This window comes from Moschus berezovskii, chromosome 14, assembly GCF_049115385.1.
Source record: "Moschus berezovskii isolate FMDL1 chromosome 14, NW_MosBer_1.0, whole genome shotgun sequence".
In the NCBI taxonomy this organism is placed as follows: Eukaryota; Metazoa; Chordata; class Mammalia; order Artiodactyla; family Moschidae; genus Moschus; species Moschus berezovskii.
In genome coordinates this window covers 79627919-79646131 of record NC_142473.1, presented here as the reverse complement: position 1 = coordinate 79646131, position 18213 = coordinate 79627919, and the positions used below count along the sequence as shown (strand labels likewise).

At 47.0% G+C, this 18213-nt stretch overlaps 1 protein-coding gene across 2 annotated transcripts in view; it reads left to right on the top strand.

Annotated features, from left to right (window-relative positions):
* SYT13 (synaptotagmin 13) overlaps positions 1-18213 on the top strand; it is a 40496-nt gene that overhangs the window by 6749 nt on the left and 15534 nt on the right. Inside the window, exon 2 of one of the 2 annotated variants that reach the window (XM_088843511.1) lies at positions 13737-13750. The exons of the other annotated variant lie outside the window; for it this stretch is intronic. Within the exon in view, the coding sequence (XP_088699637.1) occupies positions 13737-13750 (14 nt within the window). The remainder of the gene's footprint in view (positions 1-13736; positions 13751-18213) is intronic. 2 annotated transcript variants of the gene reach the window in all.

Genomic DNA, 18213 nt, shown 5'->3' with positions numbered 1-18213 from the left:
ATTTAGGAAGTCGGGCTCCAGAGTCCATATCTTTGACCACTAGGCTGGAGATTAGCAGGAAAAAAAAGTCAAAATTTTACCTGAGCCACTGCATTTCCCTGGGTATGGCCTAAAAGTGTCTACGATACATGAATCTTTGCAGATCAGCTTCAGAAACCTTTCCCAAATCTTTGGCTGGCTTCTGTGCTTCTTGCATCCTTCATGCTTTGAGCATTGGGTGCAGCCCCAGGCCCTCCAGAGAAATTTACACAGTAAACATGTTTGGGCTGGTTGCTTAGTAACAGGGAAGACAGTATGAATTTTGCATCAAGAAATCAGCATAGATTATTTCAGGGAGATGAGCATATGCCCACTGGAAGCACTAGGCTCTTTGAACATACTGTGGACCTTTGGTCTGTGTCCATTAGTCCTTCTCAGTGACAGGTCCCAGACCTGTCCCATCTTATTCCCTCTCTAGCTTCTCCTCTGGTTTAGCATGTAGATAATTCAGGTTCACGGCGCCGCTTTTCATGTGATTGACAGCTCACTAGCACCTTTTGTTCAGTCCAGCAGAACATGCTGCTACATCTTTCGACGTTTTTAAACTTTCAGATACTGGCCCAGATCACTCTCATGTGCCTGGAGTACAGGGAGAGAAAGAGAGAGACCGTCAGAGCACAATGGGAGGAGCACCCGAACTAGACAGCAGGGGGCTTGAGGGGAAGGCAGAAGGAAGCGGATAGGCCGGTAGGATGGGGAAGCAGCAGACCCAGCAGACAAAGAAAGGAGACGAGCTGGAAAGTGACCGACACCCCAGAGTTGGGGGGAGAAATCCGTCTGTGGATGGTCCCCGTGCGTGTTACCATCGTCACCTTCCGTATCCTTTCCCCCCAGGCTTTAGTCCCTCAAGGGGCCCCACCTGCTTCACCTAGGTTCCTGGGGGCTCTGGAGACTCAGGTCCAGTTGAGGTGGCATTTACTATTTCTCAGTGACATTTCTTCACATTGGCATCACTGGGCCAACGTGATGCCAGGAGGAGGAGCCTTGATCGCTTACCACGTCTTTTCACCGCACGAAAATAGACCTTCCCACCGAGGAGTTCCCTAAGTGCTAATTAAGAAAAGGGTGTTTTAATTGATTCATATTATAGAACATTCCTAGGAGAGTTTTACATGGTGTTTAAGGGCGTTGCAGTGATTTACAGTGGTATTTTGGGAACCTGACTGCTGTTTGGGGTGGACTCGGAATGCATTTTAATTTTTCCCATTTAAAACAGTGGAATGCAAGTGATGGCTCTCTGAAGTTCACTGGCCTGGCAGGCTTGTTTCCATGAACAGATTAGAGTCCAAGAATGAGGGCTGGTTGCATATATGAATATGTGCACCCGTGGATGTGAGTATGCATACATGGATATACGAATGAGAGAAAGGGGAAGAGCATCCCATGGAAACTGCGAAACAGTCCTAACCCATCTGGCGGAGACCCTAGGGTACTTTGATATATTTCATTGACTCCACCCACCCGCCTCTCATTAACTCAAGACATACTTTTCCTTCATAGAAAAACTGAGCAGGATGGCAGAGAGCAAGAGAAGTGAGGGGAAACATTGAATGACTGCGTGAGTCATTGGATGGATGGATAGATGAATGGCAAGGAGACTCACAGGGCCACCGCCTCTGCTCGCAGCCAACATAAAAATCGCAAGCACAGAAATGCAGGAGAAGGTGCTGAGCTTGTGGAAGAATCTCTGTTCACCTCCAGTGCCAAGGCAGGGAATCAAGACAAGCCTGGAGGGCGTGGAGTCTTCACTTTCTTTTGGTTTCCTGCCCTTCAAGCATCTGTTCACACAGCTGACGTTGGAAACAGTTTAAAAAATCTCCTGTTGCAAAGACCAATGAGATAATACCCTGGGGGAGCCTGTTTTACTTGAAAAATCATTATCAACCACACAGTTTTGAACTTGCTGCTAAAAGTAGCCTGATGAAAGGGATGTGAGTTAGGGAGGCAGGCTAGTGAAGACTGCTTTTCAAACAGAATTAAGATTGATGCTTTCATGAGTTCCCTGGTGGTCTGGTGGATAGGATTAGATGATTTTACTGCTATGTCTGAGTTCAGTCCCTGGTGGGGGAACTGAGATCCTTCCCACGAGGTGCGGCCAAAAAAAGAAAGAATGATGTTTTCAAGAGAACTGCATTTGAAGGTGTGAAGGTTGGGGAAGAGTGGTTTGGTTGCGTGACTGGACGACTTATTAGGAAACCATTGCAGAATGAAGCTGGGAGTAACTTCAGTGAGCTCTAAACTCCTGTGCTTCACATCCGACCCCCACCCTTTCTCACAGCGCACCCCCAAGCACCTTCGGTTGTGTTTTTGTTTCCGGCACAGTCAGTTCACAAAGAAAGGGCGAGGCTCCCAGAGAGACGCATAGTGAAGGCAGCAATGGCACGAGGAGCCGAAACTCCTTGGGAAAACATCAACACGGCCTCAGGACTTTGGGGCATATTCCCTGCAAATGCATCATCTAGTAAGCTGCTTACCTCGCGAGTAGGCTGAATCTGTTAAGTAGCAACATGCCTGTAACAGCCTCATTACCAAACTCAGAGAGACAAAGGATCAGAGGATGGAAAGGAGTGAATAAGAGCTTAGGTATCTCGTTGGTAACCGCTACTTGGTAGACTTGTGTGTATTTGGATATTCACCAGAATGAGTTTAAGTAAGAACAATCTAGTCTCTGAGACCACGTAAAAGAGGAAATTGCCTCTTAGAACGAAAATGATCTTCATGATCAAATTCACTTCATGATCAAATCGCTGAGATGTAATAGGAAGCAAATTTGACTTAGACTCCAAACCTGAATTTATTTTCTTTTTATAATTTTATTTATGGTACGGCTGCACTGAGTCTTCATTGCCGCACATGGGCTTTCTCTAGTTGCGGCGAGTGTGGGCTACTCTCTAGTTGAGGTACATGGGCTTCTCCTTGCGTTGGCTTCTCCTACTGCAGGGCACATTGCATGGGCTCTAGGCACACAGGCTCAATACCTGTGGCACACAGGCTTTGCTGCTTTGTGGCATATGGGATCTTCCCGGATCAAATCAGTGTTCCTGCATTGCAAGGCAGACTCTTAAACACTGGACCATCAGGAAAGCCCCCCAAACCTGAATTCAGTCGCCAGTGTTTTCCAGCTAAATGACCTTGGCCATTTTGAATCCTGCTTTCTTCACCAACAAAACAGAGGTGATAGCAATACGGTTCTCCACGGTAATGTTGAAGGCTAAATGAGACAGTACTTTTGAACACACCCAACACACTCAGCGCCTGGTCTCTCTATTCAGTGTGCTTTCCATTCCGTTCCGTCGCTCAGTCGTGTCCGACTCTTTGCGACCCCGTGGACTGTAGCCTACCAGGCTTCTCCGTCCATGGGATTCTCCAGGCAAGAATACTGGAGTGGGTTACCGTTTCCTTCTCCAGGGGATCTTCCCGACCCAGGGATCGAACCCGGGTCTCCTGCATTGGAGGCAGACGCTTTAACCTCTGAGCCACCAGGGAAGCCCTGTGTGCTTTAGGTGTCTCTAAATCCTTCAGGATATTTGTTTAGGTATATCTGAATCCTTTAGCTATGACTGAATCCTAGGATATTCATTCATTCAAAAAATACTTCCTTATTGTGTAACAGTGTAAATGGGAAGAGAATTTGGAAAAGAATAGATACGTGACTATGTGTAGCTGAATGACTTTGCTGAATACCTGAAACTAACACGGCACTGTTAGTCAACTGTTGTTGTCTAGCCGCTAAGTCATGTCTGACTCTTTTGTGACCCCATGGACTGTAGCCTGCCAGGTTCCCCTGACCATGGGATTTCTCAGGCAAGAATACTGAAATGGGTTGCCATTTCTTTCCCCAGGGAAGCTTCACAACCCAGAGATCAAATGTGTGTCTCCTGCATTGGCAGGTCGATTCTTTACCACAGAGCCAACAGGGAAACCCTAATCAACTGTACACCAATATGGCAATAAAAATCAAGCCCAACAAATCAAAACAAAAGATTTTTTGATCACCTATTATATGCAAGACACTGAATTAACACTAGGGATGCCAAAGTGACCAGGCCGGCAACACCCTTGACTTCCTGAAGCTTGTGTCCTCGGGCTAGAGAGCTTCATGACACGGTCACACAAATGGGTATAAATCTAATGGTGTTAGGTGTGGTCAGGCAGGTAAGAGTTCTCTCAAGAAGTGATGACTCATTAGTACTCTGATCTTAACCTATTTGGGGACTTAGTAAAGAATTTTGAGTGTATACCCTTTACATATATATACTCAGTTCTTTGCAAAGCATATATATGTTTATATGTTATATGTACATATTGCTCTACTGCTATATCAGGTACATAATAAAACATGCACAAAATGGACCTTTTAAAATAGTAATGTAAAAATAAATTATAAAATGAAATTCTGTTATTTTCTTCCCATACCCCAAATGAACTGTCTTGCACACCCCTGTGGCATAAGGTTAGTGTCATTTACTCAGTAAAGGTGCTGGAGTTGAGGACTTGAAGTATTCTCGGCATAGGGTATGTGCAGAGGCCCGGTGGCAAGAAGAAATATCACTAAGGAGGGACTGAAAGAAGGCTGAAGTGGGTAGAGCTCCAAGGGTACAGGAGAAAATAATTGCAAGTGAGCAAGGCAAGTCCGACCAGAGAGCACCACACCTGTGTGGTCCTGCCTCTGGGCCAACAGGAGTGTTGGGATATTTTCCCAAGAGCAATGGAAGCTACTGAAAGGTCTTGAGATGTGACATGATTGGATTTAAGCCGCAAGAACATCATCTTGGATGGGAGAAGACTAGAAGTGGGAGAAGACTAGAAGTAAGGAGATCAGGGAAGCTCTGGAGAGAGACTATGGTGGCTTGGACCACCTGAGTCATTGTGGCAATAGTTTGGAGAGGTGCTTAGGAGATAAATTGACTGGCTTTGCCTCTGAGTTGGCTGCAGGCTTCAGGAAGAGGGAGGAGTTGGGGATGAGGGCTAAGGGTTTCACCTAGGGTGGTGGTACCACCCGGTGAAACAAGGATGAGGCTGTGGATTTTAAGTCATGAGTTCACTTTTGTGTAGGGGGTGTGTGAGGAACCTTTGTGCTGTCTCTGTGAAGTGGTTCCGGAGGTCTGGAGCTCACCATCTGGCTGGGATGTATATTTGGGAGTAGAAAGCCCAGCCATGAGCATGGCTGAGACCACCTGGTTGGAAAGCAGAATGAGAGGGAAAAAGGCCCTGAGAACAAGTCCTGAGGGACGCCAGTGTTTCATGAGACAAGGAGGGGTGGCCAGAGAGGAAGGAGAAAACCTGGAGAATATGATGTCAAAATGCTAATAATGACAAGAGAAAAACTTTTGAAGAAGAAGGGAGCCACTGAAAAGTCAAGTAAGATAAGGCTGGAAAAAACCCATAGAATGAAATGATGAAGATCCTCAGTGACCTTGGAGATCAGCAGTGACCTTCAGTGGGCTGATGGGGCCTCTGGAAAAGGGGTGTAGGGGTGCGGAAGGTGACGAAGGAGGACAGTACCAAATACAGGCAGTTCTTCTGAGTTGCGTGGCTGCCGAGGGGTGGAGAGGGCTAGTGCCTGGCTGAGCGGAAGACAGAGGTCAAAAAATTATTGAACACCGTTAAAAGCTGATGGGAAGGAGCCAGTTGAAAGAGAAGGATGAATGTTCAAGAGAGAGGGAGAAAAACAGACCAAAAATAGCTAGTGTAAGGCTCTCATGCGTGGGGATGGGGGCGCAAGGCTGGGATGGAAGGACTGATCCTGGAGGGAAGGAGAGAGGGGAACACCTCCCGCAGTGTCACAAGACACTGGACGCGCCACAGCATCAGTCCAGAGAAGAAGGGCATTTCCATGTGTCTGTTAACAGGACACTAAGTGTCCAACCAGTCTATCCTAAAGGAAATCAATCCTGAATATTCATTGGAAGGATTGATGCTGAAGCTGAAACTCCAATACTTTGGCCACCTGATGCGACGAGCTGACTCACTGGAAAAGACTGTGATGCTGGGAAAGATTGAAGGCAGTAGGAGAAGGGGACGACAGAGGATGAGATGGCTGGATGGCATCACCGACTGGATAGACACAAGTTTGAGGGAGCTCCAGGACTTGGTGATGGACAGGGAGGCCTGGTGTGTTGCAGTCCATGGGGTCGAAAAGAGTCGGACATGACTGAGCAACTGAACTGAACTGAACTGAAGGGTCTTTCATTCTCTTGGTTTCCTTTTTCCTCTATGAAGGCAGTCAGAGGAGATAGAGAAATTCCAAAATGTGAGCTTGAAGGAGTAGTTAAGGAAACAGTAAGATTTCTGGGAAGTACTAAGTTTAAGGTTGGTGACCATGCCTTTATTATGGAACCATCTACCCTGTCAAGTGACTCTTCTGTGGTGCCCAGCTACTGGATGCAGGCATCATCCAGGGATTCACCTCTTGGGATCAGGGAAAGAATGGGGAGCTGAGGGAGATCTTTAGACTTTGAAAAGGTGCTGTTGACATCATGGCCCGGGTAACTGAATCGGAAACATTGCAAACTGGAGAAAGAGGAGAGGCCTCCAAGGTCTGAAGGCCCCTTGGGTTTGGAAGAACAGCTGAGAAGGGCTGGTCCCGCAGCTGCATGGGCACCCTGAAGGCAATATGCCCACCAGGGTCAAAGGTGCCAGAACCATCCCTTCCTTCCTTCACAAAGCCTACAGGGGGCAGGGTCAGGGCACAGAATTCGAGTAAGTAATTGAGGGGCTTAAAGTTGTTTCAGCTGACTCTCCACATCCATGGATCTGAAAGGCCGACTCTTCTATGGCATTTTATATGAGGGACTTGTTTATCTGTGGGTTTGGTGTCTGAAGGGTTCCTGGAACCAGTCTACCAGAAATCCTAAGGGATGGCTATGTTCAGAAGGCCAGATGGGTCAGCAGCTGGATAAGTCAGCAGTCACATCAGGTCAGTTCAATTCAGTCACTCAGTCATGTCCGACTCTTTGTGACCCCATGGGCAGCAGTACGTCAGGCTTCCCTGTCCATCACCAACTCTCAGAGCCTACTCAAACCCATGTCCATCACGTCAGTGGTGCCATCCAACCATCTCATCCTCTGGTGTCCCCTTCTCCTCCTGCCTTCAATCTTTCCCAGCATCAGTCTTTTCTAAGGAGTCAGTTCTTTGCATCAGGTAGCCAAAGTATTGGAGTTTCAGCTTCAACATCAGTCCTTCCAATGAATATTCAGGACTGGTTAGATCTCCTTGCAGTCCAAGAGACTCTCAAGAGTCTTCTCCAACACTACAGTTCAAAAGCATCAATTCTTCAGTGCTCAGCTTTCTCTATAGTCCAATTCTCACATCCATACATGACTACTGGAAAAACCATAGCTTTGACTGAGCAGACCTTTGTTGGCAAAGTCATGTCTCTGCTTTTTTAATATGCTCTCTAGATTGGCCATAGGTTTTCTTCCAAGGAGCAAGCATCTTTTAATTTCATGGTTGCAGTCACCATCTGCAGTGATTTTAGAGCCCAGGAAAATAAAGTCTCTCACTGTTTGCATTGTTTTCCCATCTATTTGCCATGAAGTGATGGGACTGAATGCCATGATATTAGTTTTTTGAATATTGAGTTTTAAGCCAGCCTTTCCACTCTCCTCTTTCATTTTCATCAAGAGATTAAAGTTTTTCTTTAGTTCTTCTTTGCTTTTGCCATAAGGATGGTGTCATCTGCGTATCTGAGATTGTTGATATTTCTCCTGGCAATCTTGATTCCAGCTTGTGCTTCATCCAGCCCAGAATTTCACATGATGTACTTGCATATAAGTTGAATAAGCAGAGTGACAATATACAGCCTTGACACACTCCTTTCCCAAATTTGAACCAGTCCATTGTTGCATGTCCATTCTAGCAGTCACATGTCATATGGTGTTTCTGGAATTCTTTATTTTAGGAAAACAAGAGACTCTAAAAGAAGGAGTGTCTTGAACCTGTAACCTCTGTAGCCCACAGGAGGATCAGGCAGGGGCCTGGCTCCCCTGAGTTGTAATCCTGGCTGTCCCAGTGGCTTAAAGTCTGGAAAGCAGAGTCAACACTATCGGTGTGCCTTCCTTACTCTGGGCTGTGGCCTGAGATCTGGGCAATGTCAACTGCACGGACTGCCCCAAGGAGGCACACCAGGGCCTCGGCTCCTCAGGAGCAGAGGAGAAGGGGGTGGCTTTGGCTGACACTACTGCTAGAAAGAAATGGGGTTCCTGTGACTCCCACGGGTGGCCTTGGGAGGACGCACTAATTGCAACAGCATGTGAAATGGTTAATGCATTAATAAACAGTATGAATAATTAAGTTGTCCTTATACTGATTCTTTTAAATGACTGAACTGCACATACAAGATGTATGTAGGGGATGAAGCACTCAGGCTTTAGGTTTCGGTCCCAGTCTGCCCCTCACTTGCTGTGTGATGGTGGGGTAGTGACTTAACCTTTCTGTGTGTACCTCAGTGTGACCATCTGTTAGCTGTGTCATTGACTGGATTGTCATGAGGATTCAGTCAGCTTATTCGGATAGGACAGTGCCCAGAACATCAGTGCTGGGCTGGAAAGCATCCAGAACCACTTTCCGGATCCTTCTCCCTGCACCCCCGCCCCCAGTCCCACCCAAAGCTACCCCATTATCTATTCCCTGTGCCCTCGTCCAAGAGCCCAGTTCTAGGCATGTGAACATTGCCCAGTTGCTCCTGGCCCCAGGGTATTTCCAATGACTTGTTAGTTTCCTTAACCTTCCACACCTTTGTCAACATCTGCTTTATGAAATTCCCCTCAATTACCCAGTTTGAATGTGCCATCTGCCTCTGCCACAACCCTGTGGATAAGGTGCTCAATCAATGTTAGCTACTGTTACCAACTTTAATAAATAATAAGAAAGGGGGAGTCAGCGAGTCAGGAAGAGTGTATACAAATTGGCAAAGGTCAGGGCCCACATGTTGAGCCCTCTGTTTGCTCATGGCTTGATTGTTTAGAAACCACTTTCATTTTCTGGTTTGATCCAGCATCTAGTATGATGCTTTACCACTGAGCCACCAGGGAAGCCCATAAAAAAAAAAAAGAGAAAACAGTAGGCACTCATCTCCAGGGTTGTGTGAGGATCAAATACAGTAAAATCTGTTGCGTTTCACAGAGCATCTGGTGCAGAGGAAGTGGTGGGGAGGTGGCAGCTATATTGTCCTGTCCAGTTTTGTAATGTGATGGATGGAATCAATGCAGACACCACCTACAAGGTTCTCTGGGCGGGATCTTGCCACTGTGTGGCAACCCGGTGGAATTATTATTTTAAAAATCAGTTTGAATTCTGTGTCCTCCAGAAGTGTGGGGATAATGGCAGCACTCATTGTCCCTCCTCTTCTCACGGGGCTTTAAGCTTTGGTAGTACCCGTGGCTCTCTGAACACACTGCAGACTTTCAAGCTGCTGCTTTGACCCAAAAAGCCCTTCTGCCGTTTCTCCACTTGTCAGAATGCTGCCTTGGATTTGGGACTGGAGGGTGCAGCAACCAAAAGTCAGAGTCTCTGAATCGTCGTGAAATTCTGTTTTCATTCCCCCAACCCCACCCTGTAACTTTTCCCCCAGGTAATGTTTGATGGGCTCTTATGTACCCCATCTCATATTTAGCTGGTCTCCTCTCCTCAAATTTTAGCTCAGGAAGCCTTTCTTGATTTCAGATTCCTAGTGGACACAACCTCATCACCATCTGTCCCTGTCTTGAAAGGACTTCTTACCTGAGATTGCTTTTAGAAGTCTACTGGTTTCTTGTTCCCACCCCACTGGAAATGCCCAAGCCATGAGAGAATGATTGGACAGTGTTATTCCTGAAGCTGATAAATATCTTGAGATTTAGTAAATGTTGAATGAATGACTGAAAGTAAAAAGTGAAAGTGTTGGTCACTCAGTCGTGTCTGACTCTTTTGCTACCTCACAGACTAGCCCATCAGGCTCCTCTGTCCATGGAATTCTCCAGGCAAGAATACTGGGGTAAGTAGCCATTCCCTTCTCCAGGGGATCTTCCTGACCCAAGGACTGAACCCTGGTCTCCTGCATTGCAGACAGATTTTTTACCACCTGAGCTATCAAGGAGACCCTGGTGAATCACTAGCAGCAGAGAAAGGGTTTTCTGTTATTCCCAGCTGTGGTTCATTCCTGCTGGTTTGGGCGAGGTGCATTTACCTGGCTGATAAGGCAAGTCTACCCCAGCAATAAACCCCCTAGTGTGGTGCCTTAGATGCCAGCTATGGAGCAGGGAATGTGCTAAGTCAATCACAGACTGGCCTTTTTAGAATTTACAATAATCACGGAAGGGAAAGAGACCAGCAGGGGGTGAGTCTCAAGGGAAGGGGATTTAAGAAGGCACAGATCTATAATAAACAGAAGAAGAGGTGTTGGAAGGAATAACAAAAGATGTGTGGTGGCTGGGTTACCATGGAAACACTGCAAGGTGCCTGGACTGGAAGACAAGCTGCTTCTTCAAAGAGAATTTCAAATTTGCAGGTTGAAATAAGCCCTTCTGCCAGGACCTGCGGAGAAGGCAATGGCAAGCCACTCCAGTACTATTGCCTAGAAAATCCCGTGGATGGAGGAGCCTGGTAGGCTGCAGTCCGTGGGGTCGCTAAGGGTCGGACACGACTGAGCGACTTCACTTTCACTTTTCACTTTCCACTTTCACACATTGGAGAAGGAAATGGCAACCCACTCCAGTGTTCTTGCCTGGAGAATCCCAGGGACGGGGAGCCTGGTGGGCTTCCGTCTATGGGGTCACACAGAGTCGGACACGACTGAAGTGACTTAGCAGCAGCAGCAAAAGCAGCCAGGACCTGACCCTGTGGATTCACCCAGAATTAGCCAAGAACTGGAGATCCTGGTACAAGCAGCTCCCCAGGAGCTGGAGATCTACCAGACAAATAACTGTTTTTTGGAAGCCAAGAGGACTTGACTGAGATGGAGGTCATGCCTGCGAGCAGCTCACCTTGCCTGGAATTCTCCGGCCTCCCCCAAACCGGAGGGTTCCCATGTGAGCTCAGGGACCACCTGCATCATAGGCACCTTAGGGAGATTCTTAGACATACAGATTCTTTAGGATCCACCTAGGCTCCCGAGACAAAGTGGGAAAGGAACCTGGGCATCTGAATTTTGCATTCCCACAGGTGGCATTTCTACACGTTGAAGTGTGGAACAGTGCTTCAACCCTCTGCCTCTGACTAAAGGCGTGCAGGGACGGAGTAAAGGGTGGTGGGGCAGGCAGTGGCCCAGGCATCAGTCTAAGGGGCACAAAAACGTGGGTGAACCAAGGATGATTCCAAATATGACGAGGCGGTAAAGGGCTGGAGGCACAGCAGAGCAGCTAAACAGAGGGCTCTGGGGAGGGGGAGCCAGCTTGGGGTCGAATCTCACCTTTACTGCTCACTAGCTGCCTGTGTGTCCCCCTGTGTAAAATGCGATTGGTCATAGCAGCACTTCCTGATAGGGTTATAATGAGGATTTGTTGAGTTCATATCTGAATGGTACAGGGCACAGGTGGGCAGAACCACAAGATGGAAAGGGCTTGGAGGACTCTGAGTTTGAAGAGCGAACAGGTTCTTGAAGACTAGAGAAACCAGGTTTCATTGTGTTCAGCCACTGAGGTGAGGTTGGGTGTTGTTTGTAACAAAGCAGTTGGTCTTCCCTGACTAATACAAGGTCATGAACAAGTGGCCAGGAAGGTACAATCAGTTGTAGGTGTGTGTAAGGATGCTTTACAGAGGGAATGGGCAAAAGGGATCAAACTTCTGGGTTGGTTAAGAGCTTCTACAGCTGCACCCCAAATTCTCTCTAAGGGAGTTATCTATATGGTTGGAAGGAAAACTTGGATAGAGCTGAGCTTCTAGGAGTTGTTCATTCCCTGGAGACAAAATGACTGTCTCAGTTAACTTTCAGCTTGATTTATTGCGTGTTGTCCAACATAAAAAAAGAAAGTGAAGTCACTCAGTCATATCCGACTCTTTGCCACCCCCTGGATTATAACCCACTAGGCTCCTCCATCCATGGGATTTTCCAGGCAAGAATACTGGATTGGGTTGAGAAAGAGTCCTGCTTCTCCTCTAGGGCCTGTGTGGGGTGTGTGTGTGTGTGTGTGTGTGTGTGTGTCTTGAGGAGCAGAGGGAATGTGGTACTAGCCAGTGTTATGGGAAATATTCCACATCACAAAATAAACAAGAAAATTTTTCTGTCCTTTCTGGTGGTAATTCAAAATATTTTAATACTGAGACATTTATATGGAGTCACATACAAAAAGTCACACGAACTTTAAGATAGAACTAGAGATTTCAATGAAGAGATCCAGTTGTTCTAGAAGACTTCCCATTCCCTGGAGCATGTGTCACCTTTGTCTGCCTTTGGTGCTGCTTTGGAAGTGAAGTTTGAGGAATACTGATCCAGATACCAGAAAGCCTAATTCAGCAGGTGGGCTAGAGGTGTATGTGTGTCTGTGTGTGTATGTGTGTCTGTGTGTCTGTGTGTCTGTGTGTGTATCTCTATCTAAATTGTATTGAGATGCAGTTGTCATACAGTGAAATGCAAGCATCTGAAGTCACTAGTTTATGAAGATCAGTTTTGACAAATATATATCCTCTAGGAGAAGGCAATGGCACCCCACTCCAGTGCTCTTGCCTGGAAAATCCCATGGATGGAGGAGCCTGGTAGGCTTCAGTCTGTGGGGTCGCTAAGAGTCGGACACGGCTGAGCGACTTCACTTTCACCTTTCACTTTTATGCATTGGAGAAGGAAATGGCAACCCACTCCAGTGTTCTTGCCTGGAGAATCCCAGGGACAGGGGAGCCTGGTGGGCTGCCGTCTATGGGGTTTCACAGAGTCGGACACGACTGAAGTGCCTTAGCAGCAGCAGCAGCAGCAGGCTGTAACCCACACTTCTGCCATGCCTCTTACCACTCAATTCTCCCTAGAAGCAATCAGAACCACTGTTCTAAGTCCTATCATCATTGACTAGATTCACCTGTTCTAGAGCTTCATTCCCATCAATGTTTCTCAACCTTGGCACTATTTACATTGGGGTGAGATAATTCTTTGTTGTGGGGAGCTGTCCTGGGAAATGTAGCATGATAGCTAGCAGCTTTCATAGCTACCAGCTCTTAACTGGTAACAGCCTCCACCCCCAGTTGTGACAAACAAGAAATATCCCCAAACATTGCAAATGTCCCCTGGGTTGCGAGCCACTGATATAAATGAAGTCACATAGTATAAACGAGCATGTGTCATGACTTCTTTTGTTCATCACGTTTTTGTGATTTTTCCCTGTCGCTGAGTGTATTGACAATTCATTTCTTTACTTTTTTTTTTTTTTGGTAATTAATTTATTTTTTATTGGAGGCAAATTATTTTACAATATTATATTGGTTGGTTTTGCCATACATTGACATGAATTTGCCCCAGGTTTAATAAGTTCCCCCTCCTGAACCCCCCTCCCACCTCCCTCCTCCCTTTATCCTCCCTCTGGATCATCCCCGCATGCCATCCCCGAGCATCCTATAACATGCATTTAAGGAATATTCCATTGTAAGAACATGCCATAAGGCATCTAGCTGTTGTCCTGTTGATGGCCACTTGCCTGATTTCTGTTTTTGGCTAGTATGATTCAAGTTACTATCAGTATTCATGTGTAAGTCTTTTTCTCAACAAATATTTTTATCTTCCTTGGAATAATAGCTAGGAGTGGAACTGTTGGGTCAGAGGGTACATATATGTTTAAGTTTTAAGAAACTTTCCCTGGTGGCTCAGAGGTTAAAGCATCTGCCTCCAATGCAGGAGACCCGTGTTCGATCCCTGGGTCGGGAAGAACCCCTGGAGAAGGAAATGGTAACCCACTCCAGTATTCTTGCCTGGAAAATCCCATGGATGGAGAAGCCTGGTGGGCTACAGTCCACGGGGTCGCAAAGAGTCGGACACGACTGAACGACGGAACGGAACAGAACTAGTTGTTGTTGGTAATAGCCAAGACATGGAAGCAACCTAAACTTCCAGCGACAGATGGATGGATGAAGAAGATGTGGTATTACTCCTCCATAAAAAGAGTGAAATATTGCCATTTGCAGCAACATGGATGGCCCTAGAGATGATCATACTAAGTGAAGTCAGTCAGAAAGAGAAAGACTAATACCATATGAAAGGAAAGTTATGACCAACCTAGATAGCATATTAAAAAACAGAGACATTACTTTGCCAACAGAGGTCCATCTAGTCAAGGCTATGGTTTTTCCCGTGGTCATGTATGGATGTGAGAGTTGGACTGTGAAGAAGGCTGATCGCCAAAGAGTTGATACTTTTGAACTATGGTGCTGGAGAGGACTCTTGAGAGTCCCTTGGACTGCAAGGAGATCCAACCAGTCCATCCTAAAGGAGATCAGTCCTGGGTGTTCATTGGAAGGACTGATGCTAAGACTGAAACTCCAATACTTTGGCCACCTCATACAACGAGTTGACTCACTGGAAAAGACTCTGATGCTGTGAGGGATTGGGGGCGGGAGGAGAAGGGGATGACAGAGAATGAGATGGGTGGATGGCATCACCGACTCGATGGACATAAGTTTGGGTGAACTCCGGGAGTTGGTTATGGGACAGGGAGGCCTGGCGTCCTGTGATTCATGGGGTCACGAAGAGTCGGACACGACTGAGCGACTGAACTGAACTGAACTGAATACCATATGATATCACTTATATGCAAAATCTAAAATATGATAGAAATAAACGTTTTTATAAAGCAGAAACAGACTCACAGACATAGAAAACAAATTTATGGTTATCACAGGGGAAAGGGGTTGGGGGAGGGGTGAATTGAGAGTTTGGGGTTAGCAGAGACAAGCTACTGTATATAAAACATGCAGGGCAGCAGAAGAGACACAGGTGTAAGCAGACTTTTGGACTCTGTGGAAGAAGGTGAGGGTGGGATGATTGGAAAGAATCGCACTGAAACATGCATATTACCATATGTGAAATAGATGACCAGTGCAAGTCCGAAGCATGAAGCAGGGCACCCAAAGCCAGTGCTCTGGGACAACCCAGAGGAATAAGGTGGGGAGGGAGGTGGGAGGGAGTTTCAGGATGGGGGGGACACATGTATACCTGATTCATGTTGATGTATGGCGAAAACCATCACAATACTGTAAAGTAGTTATCCTCCAATTAAATTAATTAGTTAAAAATAAGCAAGGTTCTACTGCATAGTATAGGAAACTAACACAATCTTATAAATCAACTATACTTCAATTAAAAAAAAACAACTTTGAACAACTAGTAAAATCGGATTTTTTGTAACCTAGTCTCAGAAGAGATATTCCATCCTGTTTGCAGATTTTATTCATCAGAAGCAATTCACAAGGTTCGGCCATTAATCAAGGGTAATGAATGACACAAAGGTGAGACCCCTGGGAGGTGAGGGTCCCTGGGAGCCACTGTAGCACTTGCTCCAGCAGCCCTTGTGTGAGAAGCTTCATGTAGACCAGAGCTAGACCAGAGCGTCTCAAGCCATCTGGGGGAGGGACCTGTTTTGTTTTTACACCTGCTTATGGGCAATGGCAAGCCACTCCAGTACTCTTGCCTAGAAAATCCCATGGACAGAGGAGCCTGGTAGGCTGCAGTCCATGGGGTCGCTACGAGTCAGACATGACTGAGCGACTTCACTTTCACTTTTCACTTTCACACACTGGAGAAGGAAATGGCAACCCACTCCAGTGTTCTTGCCTGGAGAATCCCAGGGACAGGGGAGCCTGGTGGGCTTCCATCTATGGGGTCACACAGAGTTGGACACGACTGAAGTGACTTACCAGTTACCATCTCATCACAAGGGCTTCCTTGATGGCTCAGACGGTAAAGAGTCTGCCTGTAATGCGAGAGATCTGGGTTTGATCCTTGGGTCAGGAAGATCCCTGGAAAAGGGAATAGCTACCCACTCCAGTATCCTTGCCTGGAGAATTCCATGGACAGAGGAGCCTGGTGAGCTACAGTCCGTGGGGTTGCAAAGAGTCGGATACAACTGAGCAACTGACACACACATATCTCATCACAGATGAAGTTAAAAAATGTTGATGGACTGGTTCCAATGCATGAATCCACACTGCAGAGATGACAGAGTCAAATTAGTATCTCCAGTGTTTCCAAGGGCTTGCTAAGAACTCTACCCCCAGTTGCCTTTTCTACTCCTCAATACAGCCTCGGGGACAGATGCTACTGCTAACACCCCCATGCTACAGGTAAGAAACCAGGGGCACAGAGGGGTTAAACAGATCCACGATCACACAGTGAGACTGAGGCTGGAGCCCAGCCACGCCATTCTGTCTTAGATCATCAACTCTGATGATCAGGCTACATTTCACACTCTTTTACACATGTTAGTAGCCATAATTACCAGTTTAGAGCCCAGAATGACACAGATTGTCAGGTCCCTGGCCTCTGACCCAGCTCCCCTCTGAGCTGAGCTGCAGACCCCAGCTGCAGTGGCCCGTGTTTGGCCTCATCTGAATACTCTATGTTCAACTCTCTCCTCTCTGCTCTTTTTTAGAAGCTCAAATATAAAGGGTGAAGCCATCTGCTTCCATTTCCATCTGGGTCTGTTTCCCCCACCGGTAACTTCCTGAACGCTGTGATGCTTTAAGATGGATGTCCCAGCGCAAAAACTCGAATTAATAAAACAGTCTTTAGGTGAAAAAATTAATCATGTCACAAAACGGGTCACCTAACATCTCTAGTAAGGTTAAATGTTTGTTTACAGATCATTAACTTCATAATTAATTTCCTTTTTTTTTCAACATAAGCCCCGTAGGAAAGGACAGCATCTGTCTTGTTCGCTTCTGTGTTCCTACCACTTAGTGGAGGACCTGGCCTGTCATAGGAGATCAATAAATATTTGTTCATTAAATGAAGGTTTGCCCCTCCTCGCCATGCCATCTGTCTTAGCCTGGATGATGGGAAAGCTGAGCTTGCTGGAGGCCTCTGTTAATTAGCAAGTGCGGTCCAGGGATGTAGGAGGGAGGTGGGGAGGGACACACACACAGGGAGTGTTACAGCCGGCCACCAGACAGTCCCAAGGGCGACTGCTGGATCTCCTGGTGTCACCTTCAGAAAGGCCCCTGGACACCATTGAAGGAGTAGCTAGGAGGAAGGGAGGAGCCCTAGGTGGTCGAGTCCTTCATGGAGCTTTAATCCTGACACATCGGGTGTGCCTTTGGGTGCACCCAGTGTGTCCCTGGGTATCTCAGAGCTCAGAAGCCACGGAGAAGCCCCAAGGCAAGTGGCAAGAGGGGTGTGGCATGGATATGACATGAGGCACTTTGGGGCTCTGCCCACATGGAGCTGGTCAGTGACCATGCAGATCTGGCCACGTGGGGAGGGGTAAGTGGCCCACAGCTCCAGAGACAGGTGAGGAGGGAGAAGCTGAGGAGACACATCCCAAGGGGCTGATGCTCCAATGAGGGTGTCTCTCCCATCTGCGTACCTGCAACGCTGAGCCCACTGGGCATTCCCTAGTTGTTGAATGCCTGCCTCCACTACAAACCTTCCTGATTCACCCTGCCTATTTATTTCCAAGCCCTCTTCTCTGGGTTCAAGGGATGCTTAGAAAGAGGGCCCCACTTTGAAAGACTGCCCCGCCAGCATCCACAGCATAAGGCTTGAGCTCAGGTCCTTCCTTGGGGTCTGCTTCCTGGAGCACCTCCTTCCTCCCAGACATTCTTGCCCTCCACCTCTAATCCTTTCCCAGGCTCCCTCCCTCAGCTCCCAAACCTCTTTGCTGCTTCCTGGGCATTGATATTTAAGCTATTTAAGTGGAAACAGATGCATTTGAAAGATGCAGTGGAACCAGGGTTTTGAAATGTGACAAATAAGGTTGTCCAAGGGAAGGAGATACTGTGGTGGCTGCTTTCACCACTTGGAGAGGCTGATGGAGTGGTCGGCAGGCTCTGCTCTCTGTGTGGTCAAGGGCAATAATCATTCTTCACTAAAGGCAGTCATGGCTATGCAGGATCTTACCAATGTTGGGCAAGAAGCAGCAGTCAGTGAGGATGCCTTTGGCTGGATGCACAGGGGCTTGGGGAGAGGTTTGAGTTTAGGTAGTTTCTCTACATCAAGGTCATGAGCTCCTGTGTTGCTTGATAAAAATGCATGGCATCTGTTCAGGATGCTTTTGGCCACA